The sequence below is a fragment of the Myotis lucifugus genome, unplaced genomic scaffold, assembly GCF_000147115.1.
Source record: "Myotis lucifugus unplaced genomic scaffold, Myoluc2.0 scaffold_14, whole genome shotgun sequence".
Classification (NCBI taxonomy): domain Eukaryota; kingdom Metazoa; phylum Chordata; class Mammalia; order Chiroptera; family Vespertilionidae; genus Myotis; species Myotis lucifugus.
Genome location: NW_005871062.1, coordinates 14,032,938 through 14,046,347, shown reverse-complemented (window position 1 = coordinate 14,046,347; position 13,410 = coordinate 14,032,938). Strand labels below are relative to the sequence as shown.

Genomic DNA, 13,410 nt, shown 5'->3' with positions numbered 1-13,410 from the left:
CTGGAAGAAAGTGACAAATATTCTTTAAAAATCCGTGAACTCATGTTAGCCCTGTAAATGTAGTAACCAGCTTGCAATGAGAATGGAAATAGATGGTTTGGGAGTTGTCTCGTGTGGATAAGCTGATGTGGCTGACTGGAGGTTGTGTGTGGTTAAAAACAAGGGCTTTAGAAGCGGATGGGTGTGCACTGAGGGCCGGCTCCTCTCCTCCTTGGCTGTGTCAACTGGGGAAAACGACAGCCCTCTCAGATGCATCACTCATCTGCTTGGGGACACTACCAACTGGATGGAATTATAACTATGTAGAAGGAATCATTTGCGGTGCCAAAGTCAGCAAAATCAGACTGTTACGCGATTGTGAGTAAGTACTAGAGAGCCTGGCGGCCACAGTCTCCTGAAGTCCAACTTAGGTTGGCAGGAGCCTGTCCCGAGCTCTCCTGCCAGTGTCCAGGAGAAGAAATGCTTGAGCCACCACTCAACAGCAGAAGTTGGATTCTTTTTCTTTTGCCTCATCACTACCTAAGCCCATTTATGGAAAAAGCTAATTTTACACCATTACTTTTTGTGTTTTTCTTCAATTCTTCAAATGCTTTCTAATTTTTCAGATCACATGATTTCTTTAAACATGTAACTCCAGGGAATACGAATTACACAGTTTAAGTGTCAAAAACTATTCTTAAATATATAGAGATTATGTAATTTATTATCATCTCTTGCCACTCTGATTAGTGTATTCAAAACACTATTTGGAGGAGACTGGACCATGTCTCTCCTTCTCCCATCTTGATAAGAAAATGAGCCAACATAAGAATTCTTCTCATTGTAAACTTCCATTTTTTAAATTCTGAAATATGATTTTTAAAATGTGGCTTGCAAATAGCTGCTTGCCTATTGAGCCTACGATACTTTATGTTGGCCTGAGAGAGAAGAAAGGATCCCCTGGATTTTCCTGTGAACCATCTGAGTGATAGTGGACAGAAACTATTTACCTGGCTAGCTTGCAAGTCAGTTTTAAGTTGAGTTTTTATATACCTTCACCATTTTATCTATGTAAAGATATGCCTCTGACAGCAAAAACATCTTTTTGTCTTCTATTCAAAGTAGGTTAATCATTCTATACTTTTGTTGCTCCATTTGAATGACTTAGTATTTCAGATGATTAAATCCCAAGCTCATGTAATTTTCCTAGTTTAACCATAGGATGGAATTAAAACGAAAAGATTATGAATTTCTTTAGTTTAGGGAATCTTGATAAGTAAACACACAGTGTTGGTCTTTTTAAAACACAAATGAAGGGATGTATTCTTTACAAATAATTGGTAACCTCTAAAAGGATTTGCTATGATTCATCTAGACAGAGAACTGTCACAGTGCATTTTACATTGTTTTGGAGGACAATATCAGGAATGTCATACATATTTTCCAAAGAACATTGTGGGTTTAAAAAATTTATATATATATATGCACACATATATATATATATACATATATATGTATATATATTGATTTCAGAGAGGAAGGGAGAGGAGAGAGAGATAGAAACATCAATGATGAGGAAGGATTATTGATTGTCTGCCTCCTGCACACCCCCATTGGGGATCGATCTTGCAACCTGGTCACATGCTCTGGACCGGAATCGAACCCAGGACCCTTCATTCCGCAGGCTGACACTCTATCCACTGAGCCAAACCAGCTAGGGCAGACATTGTGTTTGCTTGAAGGCACATGGGCGGGTCAGTGGTAGGACAATGTGGTGGGGTAAAATCCAACAATCAGCAGGAGAGCAACCATTGGAATAATAAGATACATGCGTAATGGGCTCCATGGGCAACCGGGACCCCAGTGATCTCCTGTCCCTCCCGCCCTGCGGAGCAGCCCACCTGTGCCAAGCCTCCCCCTGCTGCTGAAACAAACGTTCTAGTGCCAATTCATTGTGCCAAGGATTCCAGTTCTTGAAACAGTACCAATTACTTTAGTCAGGTCTAAGTTTCTAATGCATTTATCAAGAAATGTTTCTCTAATAAATGTGATCAATTTGCTTTTTCAAAAGATACATTTAGAATGAACACAGAGGAAGAAAATACATTTTCATGCTACACTTAGGATTCATTAAGCTTCCCAGGGGTGTTTGCTCCGGAGGTTAGTTGACTTGTTTCCCAGGAGAGTTCTGGGGGCAGTAATGTCCATCGCCTCTTATGGAGGATGAGGTGTCTGTCGGGGGCGCTATTAGTGGCCTGGGAAGGGTGCCAGGGGCCTTCCATTTTGTCTCTCTCCCTGCCCTCCTTCTCTCCTTAACTTACTAACTGTGGGTGCATAGACACTTTTCTTAATCTCACTGTGCCTTAGTTTCCCCACCTATAAAATAAGGCTAATACATTAACTTATAGAGCCATTTTTTTCTGGATCAAATGAGCTAATATATGTACTTAGCATACATTCAATATTATTTTCTATTATCGTAATTATCCCTTTACTTCACCTCAGACATTATATTTATCCCTTTAGTTTCAATATCTTATCTAATAAACTCAAGAAAAAATTTCTGGCTTATTTCACTCCACCCATTTTATTTTCAACTAAATTGCAGAGTGCATGAATGTAGACACATTTCTTAAGAGATCTTTGTGGTTTTTAGACCCCAGCTGTACCCTTGAAAAGTGCTAGAATGAATTTGAAAAGATTGTAGGTGGTAACTAGTTAGAGACAAGCCAGTTACACTGTAGTTGAGAGTCAAGCGGTAGACAGGCCGGTCCTATTCCCACCCGCTCCCACCAGTGATTAGTTGGAAAATAATTTTTACTTTACTGATACCCTTTGAAGGATCTTTAAAGTGAGGCCAATAATAATTCACAGGATTATCTCCGTATTAGTTGTAACACATGAAAAGCACATAGTAAAGTCCACAGATGGTGGTTTTTACTATGACTATTGCTGCTACTCCTCTAATTATTTATTCCTTCCCTGAAATGTATTTGAACGTGGCAATCAGGATCCTGGTGTGTAAGTACCTTGTTCCACAGGCAGAGAGGGAAATGAACACGTGAGATGTAATTTCCTCTTCTTTGTACTCTGCTACGTCAATAGTGCTAATAATGGAGTAGTACAGAGTTTGTATTGCAAAGTCATGGGACAGTAAATGGTAGAAAAAGAAAAAAGTGCTAAGTACACAGTTAATGACTGACATCATTAACACATTTGTCAGTCAAATATATATATATATATATATTTTAAGCACTGAGACAGATAACTGAGTAAGAAAGCACATGCAAAAAAGGTATAGAAAACATACTTAGAACTTTTTGTGAACATTTAAATAAACTGTTTAAGATAGAAATGATCTATGAGAGAAGACAGGTTCCTTGAAGAGTTGCTCGGTTACCTGTGTTGGAGTCACTAATTCCAGCTCTGAAGCTGACTCGGCGTTCAGGGCGCTTTTCCCAGCGCTCAGTTCAGGCTGGGATCTGTGCTCGGAGGACCTGAGGGGGGAATGAAGGAGACCGATGCACACTGAGAGGCAGTTAGCTAGAGAGCCAGCCGAGAAACCTAGAGAACTTGGATCATCGAGAGCCGCAGTAACAAAACTCTCACCAGAATTTTGATTAAAAATATAACTTTTATATGTTTTTATTTTAATGACCATCTTTGGAATTTAAAAAATTATCTTTATTGTTGAAAGTATTACAGAGGTTCCCCTTTTTCCCCATTGACCTCCTCCACCCCCAGCCCCCACCCCAGGCCTACTGCACTATTGTGTGTCTATATATGCATATAAGTTCTTTGGAATTTAAGTGGCTGTGACGTGCTAGGTGTTATTATCTTTGATTTAGAATTCAGTTCAATTGTGGGCAAAATATAATCTTATTTTTGTTACAGAAAGTTCTGTTTTATTAAAAAGTATTGTTTTGGGGGTAGAGATTCTCACAAAGCATCTCGGGTGTGACTTAATCTTTATTTGGAACATGAAATGTCATAATACTAGTAAGTAGAGATGTGTGAGGGGCAATAGGAGATTGAAACATGTTGCCCTTTAGGAAGCTTTAAAAATTTGGTAAAATTCAGGTAGCCAATTTCCTCATGGCCTCCATGGATTACCCGATAGTACATTATCTGACAGTGATGATTAATAAAGTCAGAAAAGGTTACCTGTGTAACCAGAAACATTTAATTTAACTATCATTCATGTAATATATTAAATACACATGAATGTAAACACGCGTATGCACCTATTTTGATCATCTCAATTACATATTCAGAAAATTATCAACACACATTGATATTATGAACCTTCCAGAATCCTAATTGGCTGATTTATTTTTGGACAATTTAGATGGAATAATTTAGTTTTAGAAGGCACAATAATTAACATCCTATATAATAAAAGCCTAATATGCAAATTGACTGAACAGCAGAATGACTGGTGGAACGACTGGTCATTATGAAGTGCACTGACCACCAGGGGGCAGACACTCAATGCAGGAGCTGCCCCCAGCCCACAGGCCCCAGGCCAGTCAAGGCAGGTGCCAGTGGGAGCCCCCCGACTGCCCTGCTGGTCACCCCATATGTTGGCCCTGATCGCCGGCCAGGCCTAGGGACCCTACCCGTGTACGAATTTCGTGCACTGGGCTTCTAGTTGATATATAAGGTGTTATACATGGCACCAAGTATTTGGATTGACTTAACTCATTGGCTATTTCAGTACATGAGAGGAAAAACCCATACAGTGGACACTTAAATGGCTATTTCCTGATATTGAAATACCTTACCATAAGAGTTCCTTTGATCCAGTTCTAGAAGAGCATGATTTTCTCTCTGCCATTGGATGACCCTTGCTACTGCGATCTCCATGAAACTTAACATCGTCCCATTTTTCCAGTTGTGTTTGAATGTCTGTCAAGGACACAGGAAGGGAATGAGAGGGATAGGGGGAGAATATGAGGTGCAGAGAGAAGAAGAGAAACTGATTAAGGTTGAGAAGGGTTATTACAAGTGAACTTCACTCAACTGATATTTTTAAACCCCAAGACCAATTCTTTAAGGTCACATGAAAATTAAAACATGTGTAGCTAAATAAAAATGAGACCTATTAAGGAAATTCAATTGCATTTACAGTTAAACAATCAAGTTGTTTTACCTGAATTTGTTTCAAGAGCTATATGCATTCTGAATTCTGTGCATGAGGTCATGGAACCCTGTGGGAATGAGCACATGGAGTGCTGGGTCCTGTTGGCCTCTAGCTCAGACCATGGCTTTGAGGCACACCTGGCATGTTTCTAGAAAGAAATTCTGTCTAAAGAGCCTCCCTGTTAGAAGGAGGTGAGAAGAAACTAAAGGACCTTTCACAGCTTTTGTACAGACTGTGTAGTTTCTCGCCAAAGAAAGGAATTAATAATGGGGATGGAGAGAAAGGAGAAAGCCAAGAGAATGCCAGCCCATTTTCTCCCGGTGGCTTCATTCTTCCATCTGACCTAAAGTGTCCTTCTCTCTCATTAACAAGTGTGTGACTGTAAATAAACCACTTAAACCATCTTAGGTCCATTTTTTCCCATTAAGAAAAGAGAGGTTTGCTTTCTGTGTCCTCCAAAGTTCTTGAAATGAAACATTTTTATGACTTCTTACACAGGACGTTTTCTCAAAAGCAGAGAAATTTAAGTTTCCTTTACATGTATATTGTGTTATATTATAACTAGAGGCCTAGTGCACGATTTTGTGCATGGGTGGGGTTCCTCAGCCTGGCCAGCGATCAGGGGCAATCAGGGCCGGCCAGGGGGAGGGATGGTGGGAGGTAGGCTGGCTGTGGGACATTGGCTGTGGGATCATACTGACCACCAGGGGGCAGCTCCTGCATTGAGCGTCTGCCCCTTGGTGGTCAGTGCATGTCATAGTGACTGGTCATAATGGTTGTTTAGGCTTTTATATATATAGATGTTTTCTATGATCTTTAGGTGAGGTCATCTATACCCATGAATGCGATATTCATTCACAGGCTTCAGATGTTCAAATCTCCATTTCCTGCTCAGCTCTCTCTCCCAAGTTCTAGATCTATACATTTAACAGTTGATTGGACATCTCCACAGAGAAATCCCAGTTTCCTCAAATACATGGTGGGGCTAATGTATTGTTTACAACTGTAATACAGTTGTAAGTACACAAAACGCAGTTTATTCTTGTATTATTATTTGTTGATTATTGTATTATTTTCCATATGAACAACTGCAAACCTACTTTTGCCCCATCCTGTAAAACAGGTTCTAAACAACTCCAGAATTTCCACCTTGACTTCCTGCCTCCCTCTTTCCCTCTTGTATCCTTATCACAGAGTTCAGCACATTCTATATGTCTTCATTGCTGGCATACACGTGTCTACTTGGTCCACAAGTCCTACTCCCACTTCTTCATCTACGCATCCACCAGAAAAAAACACTTTTTAAAGTAGAATCTGTTGAAGTCCCTTTTATGTGTAAAACCCTTCAACCCCACCTTTCCCGCAAACTCAAGGGCATGGCATTCATTATCCCATATCCCAGCTCCGAGTGACTCTCAGACTTATTCCTCACTGCTTGAATACTATCACAAATGTTTGTATTTGCTTGGAAGGATATTTTTGTGTGTTTCTCTATTTGTGTGTGAATCCCCTTCTCTTCTGTATCAGGAATGCCCTGTCCTTCTTCCCTCCCTCTCTCTGATCCATATTTTTCATCTGGAAAATTTCCGCTCATCTGTCAAGACTCTGCTCACATAGTACCTCCTATAAGACCTTCTACAACCCCCTGGCTGGGTCAGGGCTCTGTGAAGGTGCTCTTTTAGGAAGTGACCTGGGCTTCCCTTCATTGCAACATATACAGTAGTTTCCCCTTATCTTCAGGGGATACTTTCCAAGACCCTCAGTGGATGCCTGAAACGGTGGTTGGTACTGAACCCTATATGTATTATGTTCTTTCCTAATCACATACACCTAAGATGAAGTTTAATTTAAAAAGTAGGCAATTTTACGCATAGAAGATTCATTCTTACCACAAACCTTAATAACCATGGCATATGCTTCCCCCCCCCCTTTCCTTGTTAAATCAAGAACGTTCACCTTTTCACTTACAAGAAGAACTTAACGGATTCTCTTTGGCATATCCGAATTGCCAGCATCACTAGGCTTCTGCTTTGGGGCCATTATTAAGTAAATAAGAGGTCCTTGGACACAGGCACTGCAATACGGAGACAGTCAATCTGATAACTGAAACATCTACTAAAGGACTAAGGGGCAGGGAGCAGCTATGGTGTGGAGAGGTTGGACAGAGGGATGATTCACATCCTCGGCGGGATGGAGCCAGAGCCCTGGAGACCTCATTATGCTTCTCAGAATGGCATGCTATTTAAAACTTATTAATTGATGATTTCTGGAATTTTCCACTTAACATTTTTGGACTGGTAACTGACACTTCAGAAAGTGAAATTGCAAATTCGGGGGACTACTGTAGTGCATATTTTATTATAATCAATTAATCATTTTTCTATCTCTCCACTGGAGTGTGAACTTACTAAGCGAGAATGTAAGCTTAATGAAGGCAGAGAGCTTATATTATTTATCTTTGTATTCCTAGCACATAGTATGGAACATGGTAGGCATTCAGAGAAATGTTTACTGAACAAATGAATAAATTAATTCATGACCGTCTAACATGTACACGTGGCAGGGCTCAGCAACTCCACATATCTTTCCCCTTTAATCTTCACAACCTACGGATAGGTTGCTAATATGCTAATTTTATGACTATTTACCCACACACATATGTATACACATACACACCAGCCAGCCTCAGCCTGGAGAGATACATGTTTCCTTCGGCTTTCTAAAACGCCTGCCACCTTCATTCTCCTGAGAAAGGAGTGTTTAATTTGACTGGTTCCATGAGCTGAGGTTAAGCTCTCCTTTCTCAGGAAGATGTACAGTGGTTAAAAGCACGGGCTTTGAAGTTAATTAGAGCTAGCCTCAAATTCCAGTTCTTCATCCTAACTGAGATCTTGGGCAAGTTATTTAAATTTGAAAACCTGGTTCCTCACTTATTTCAAAGAGTTGGGATGAATTAAAGGGCTAATATACGTAAATCATTACATATATTAGCACAGTCCTGGACGTCATAAACCAGTGATGGCGAACCTTTTGAGCTCGGCGTGTCAGCATGTTGAAAAACCCTAACTTAACTCTGGTGCCATGTCACATATAGAAATTTTTTGGTATTTGCAACCATAGTAAAACAAAGATTTATATTTTTGATATTTATTTTATATATTTAAATGCCATTTAACAAAGAAAAATCAACCAAAAAAATGAGTTCGCGTGTCACCTCTGACATGCGTGTCATAGGTTAGCCATCACTGTCATAAACCATCAATAAATGGTAACGGCTATTGTATCGAATGTATCTCTATGCATATTACATGTTACCATTCTGCTGGGCTGTTCCTGAACCTAGTGTTAGAGTTGTTTTCCTCTCATCTCCTTTCCTCTCATCTCCTCTCCCGTCTCTCTCTCTCTCTCTCTCTCTCTCTCTCTCTCTCTACTTCTCCCCTGGCTCTCTCTAGACTGAATGCTCCTAGAGAGAAATATTCATGTCTGATTTTTGCTCCAATGCCTAGTATGGTGCCTTCCATCTATCAAGAGCGCAATACATGTGGGTTGAATAAATAAATGACTGAATCCATATCAGTTATGCAAAGCCACTTAACTCAAGCACAAAAGACGAGTGTCCTGCCGTTTTCTATGTGGAATTAATCCTTTCTACTCCTTTGCCCATGGTTTTAATGCCATTTGTGGAACGTCCTCGTGTCAAGGCAAGGGTGAGCAGCAACAGACACTTAGCTACTGCCTCACCTAAATCTAAGGATGCCGTCTCCGGGCCTCGAAGAGGCTGCGGGCCTCTCTGTTCAGGCTCCGCACCGATGAGATCAGCTCCATCAGCCTTCTTCTTGAGGGATGCGGTTTTCGATGAGGCCTCCAGCTTCTTGGCTTTGGTTTGGGTTTGCGAGACGGGTTCACTCAGGTCAAGGAGGTCTAAGCCTGTGGTCAACACTGTGAGAGACGAAAGAGGTTAAGACAAGCCCACTCAGGGCTCTGAAGTTATTTTTTAAAAGGAGGCTTCTGTTGGGTGCAGAAGGAATTTGTGTTTGTAGTGTAGGTTAGAAGCACCGAAGTAAGTTAGCTCACCACTGATTTATAAAGACAGTCTGCATTTACTTGGGGAAGTTTGCTGCCTGTTCTTTGTATTTCGCATGGTACAAATCCCAGAGCGGGGTTTACATCAGCCCTCACCAGCGATGAAGGTTTGAATTGAAATTCAAGTGATGAAATTGAATCTGAGTTCAGGTACCATTTACTTGGCTTTGCTTGATTTATAGAGGTTTATTTTAGAGTGCAGTTTTTTTTTTTTTCCCCAGAGAAGAGTCAATCTAGCCTTTGCAGGGATATGCTTACGAAACAGTTATGAGGATGGCTTGGGCAAGTTTCTGACTGTCTTTGTTTTAATTTCAAGCGACGAAAGCAAACACTGTACAAAAAGAATGCTGCTAATTATCTTCTATTTGATTAAGCAATTCAATCAGAAAATGGCTTGCTGTTTGGGCTCAACTAGAGAGGTGTTTTATAATCCATAGTTGATGAATAGGTACACATGTTAATGACTTTGCTGCTTAATATGCAAATTTAAATTTCAATGTAACAAATCATAAAACCGTTAGACTTTTACTTCCTAGCAAGTTGATTACATTGTATTAAACACTGTAATGTAGGCAGCAATAATAATCTGTTCAAGTGCAAACGAGGCAAATGAGAATTTAAAAGGCAAGCTTTGAAACTCTTCATCCCTCTTGCTCTTACAGTGCAAGGGACCAGTGTTTGGCCTAGCTCATTGTGAGAAGTGGAAACTTCTAATCAGAAAAGTTCCCTTCCGCCGTCCCTGAGGCTGGCTTCTGAACCGGCTTGCTGGCTTCCTGGCCCAGGATCTCCTCACCCAGCTAGCTTAGAAACGCCCCCAAAGTGACTGTAAAACTCCTGGGGTTAGCCCTTTCAGCACCCTCTTCAAGGACCACACCCCTTCTCTTTGGCCTCCCAGCTTTTCCTTTTGGTAGGAAATGGGTTTCTGTTGATGTCTCAGCTCTCCTCCATCTGCTTCCCCCTTGCACTCAAGACAGGTTCAGGGCTCAAATGAGCTCACAATCAGGATTTCTTTTAAAAAAAACTTTTTTAAAATTGCTTTTAGAGAGGAAGGGAGAGGGGGAGAGAGATAGAAACATCAATGATGAGAGAATCATTGACCGGCTGCTTGCTGCATGCCCCACACTGGGGATTGTGCCTACAACCCGGGCTTGTGCCCTGACCAGGAATCGAACCGCGACCTCCTGGTTCATAGGTTGACACTCAACCACTGAGCCACACCAGCTGGGCAGGATTTCTTTAGTGCTGCACTGTCCTCATGAGTTAAGCGTCCCTATGGGATCCTTGAGACAGTGTGCCAAGCTTTCCTCTCCATGATTTTGTCTTCTGATTTCAATGACAAATCACAGTGGTTGCATGTTGATGGTGATGTAGAAGACCTGGCTGTACCACTGCTTAGCTGTGTAAGTTTCTTGACCGCTCTGAGTTTTAGTTTTATCATCTGAAAAATGTGGAATTAATAGTCTGTCTTTAAGGCATGATACAGAGATTTAATTTTCTAATTTGTAAATAGAATGTGTGAAACAGAAGGCATACTGTAGGTACTGGATACATGATATTGTCATTCTTTGGTGGCCAATGCCTGTCCTTTTCCTTTTTGTTGGTTTTTTGTTGGTCTCCTCCTAGTTTCTCAGGCAGGAACCAGCTCCAGACACTGACAGGAAGAGGAAAAACCACTGGGAATAAAGTGGAGGATGAGACAGAGATAATGGAGACAGAGATAATGGTTCTACAGAAGATGCTATGAGGTACATTTATCATAAAATGGTCTGAAAGTGAGTGTTCTGATGAGATGGGAGCCACTTTGCGATGCAAAGATGCTCTGAGAGCTGAGGAGTGTTTGTGGCTAGCAAGAACCCATGGGGAGAGAAGTGGCTTTCAGAGCAGAGCCGCCTGGCTTGATGGCTACGATTTAAGCGTGGCACGCAGCCCAGATAGGAGAGGACGCCACACATGTCATATCCTTGAATGTTTAATCAAAAATTTCCAGGCCACTGGTGTGTCGGCAGGGATCCTAGACCCATGATTTCCTTCTAATAGAAGGAAAAAAGTGGAACACAGTCTCTGGAACGCCATATATGTCTTCCTACTGATTGTAAAAGCAATTAGGAATCAGTCACTTGCTCCCACACTTCTTCTAGGAGCAAATGATACAGGACTCATCTACTTGTATAAGGGAAGTACGTTTGCTACAAATAATAACAGGTGAATATTAATTTAGTTCCATATCTGCTTCTCACCATTCAGAATAAATGAATTATTAAAATAGTGAATTTCGAATTCAAGCTTGGCTCAGTAACATTCCTTCCCTCTCCAAACTGTCCTCAGCACTTCCTGTGTTTGTTCGGAGCTCTCTCTCTCTCTCTCTCTCTCTCTTTCTCTCTCTCTCTCTCTCCCTCTCCCTCTCTCTTCCTTTGTTCTTCTCCCAGCAAATGGGAAACAAATGCTCAGCACACACAAGAGGCCTTATTCGGTGCCCGGTCGATGAAGGGAGTGGCCTGAAGTTGCATAGAAAACTTTGAAGCGGAGAGAATTCCAGAACCACAATTTCAGAAGCATAGAAGGATGGGTGCAGCTTTTCACTTCTTGGAGGAAGACAAAGCACATTTTAGGGTGCGTGCATGTGGGTTTCAAAGACTACCTTGGCACAGAAGGGGGTGTCTGAGCTGCTGATTTTCTTAGCTCAATTTAAAAGATTCTCTTAGGCGTATGAAGGTTTTGGTTTCAGAATCAGTGTGTTTCAATTAAGATAACCAGCTCTTATAATGGATGTAAAAATGTTTGTGTGCAAGGGGCGTGTGTGTGTGTGTGTGTGTGTGTGTGTGAATGAGAGGGGGGGAAGAAAGAGAGAGGAAGAAGGGAGAGAGAGAGAGAGAGAGAGAGAGAGAGAGAGAGAGAGAGAGGCTTGATGATGCTATGCTATTGGCTTTGGAGATGGAGGAAGGGACCACAAACAAAGGAATTGCAAGTACCCTATAGAAGTTTGGAAAAGTCAATGAAATGACTTCTCCCTTAGAGCCTCCAGGAGGAATGCAGCCCTGCCAACACCTTGATTTTGGGCCTGCTGACTTAGAATTGTAGGGAAATACATTTGTGTTGTTGTAAGCTACTAAATTTGCGGTAATTTGTTACAATAGGAAACTCAAACACCTGATAGCACGTTGCCCATAAGAGGATTCAAACACAGGCCCTGCCACTCCCCAGTGTATGTTCTTCCCCACTCCTCTTTACCCTTGATCTGAACCTGGAGGCAACGGGCTAATTCTATTGAGGTGGCTTTGATTATCTTTTGTTTAGCTCCCAATTACTTGGCAGATTGGGTAGTCTGAGGCATAATTTAAATAGTAGGCAATTCCAGAAACTTTTGTTTTTATAACCTAATTTCATTCTATTCCTGAAGATAGAATACATAAGTATCTGTGCCCATCTATTTCAAGGACACCTGATTGAGGATCACACCCTGTTGAACTGGAGGACTCCCTCAGGGCACGGCAGATGTTTATGAATACTAGATTACATGGGCCCTGGGAGGTGAGGCTGCTTAAAACAGTTAGAATAAATAGCACCTCTAATGAAGCCCTGATTTGATACTTAGATGGGACACACAATGCTATTCACACCACTACAGTATAATGAGCCTCAGGCTTTTAGTGAATTTCTCTAAAGAAATAAATCTGCATGGAGTGGTCAGAGAGGACGAATCAGAGGACAACCCTGATGTGCAGTCACAGAACATGCTACAGGGAGCCCATAGGATCTCTGTTCTGTTCTATAAGATTCATTTAACATAGTGGCTTCAAAGCAAAGTCCTTTCAGGAAGCATTTTGACAGTGATGTGAAATAGATAAATTAGACCTAAATAATTCAAGCAACTTTTGCCTTTTTATTGGAATATGTAATTAATGCTACTTCCCACATTTCTATGTTCTCTCTAGAGGCATGCCATTTGATTCATGGCTACTTGGGCTTCATAAATATCCTATATAACAGCAGTCGCTAACCGGTGGTCCGCGGACCACTGGTGGTCCACGAGGTCTGAAAGTTGGCGGCTGCTATATAATAAAAGCCTAATATGCTAAATGTCAGGTCATTCGTTCAGCCTTTCAACCAAGCAAATGACATGCTAAGGCCACTCAAAACATTGCTGCGAGGGACACTGGCCCACAATGGCGGAAAGGCTCCGAACGGGAGAGTAATCTTGAAGCATG

General features: G+C 41.3%; 1 protein-coding gene across 1 annotated transcript in view; it reads right to left on the bottom strand.

Moving 5' to 3' along the window:
* The window catches only part of PEX5L (peroxisomal biogenesis factor 5 like), a 220,511-nt gene that overhangs the window by 53,422 nt on the left and 153,679 nt on the right, over positions 1-13,410 (bottom strand). Inside the window, exons 5-7 of the mRNA XM_023750490.1 lie at positions 8,864-9,061; positions 4,764-4,887; positions 3,380-3,476 (exon numbers count right to left, since the gene is read on the bottom strand). Coding sequence (XP_023606258.1) covers positions 3,380-3,476; positions 4,764-4,887; positions 8,864-9,061 — 419 coding nt within the window. The remainder of the gene's footprint in view (positions 1-3,379; positions 3,477-4,763; positions 4,888-8,863; positions 9,062-13,410) is intronic.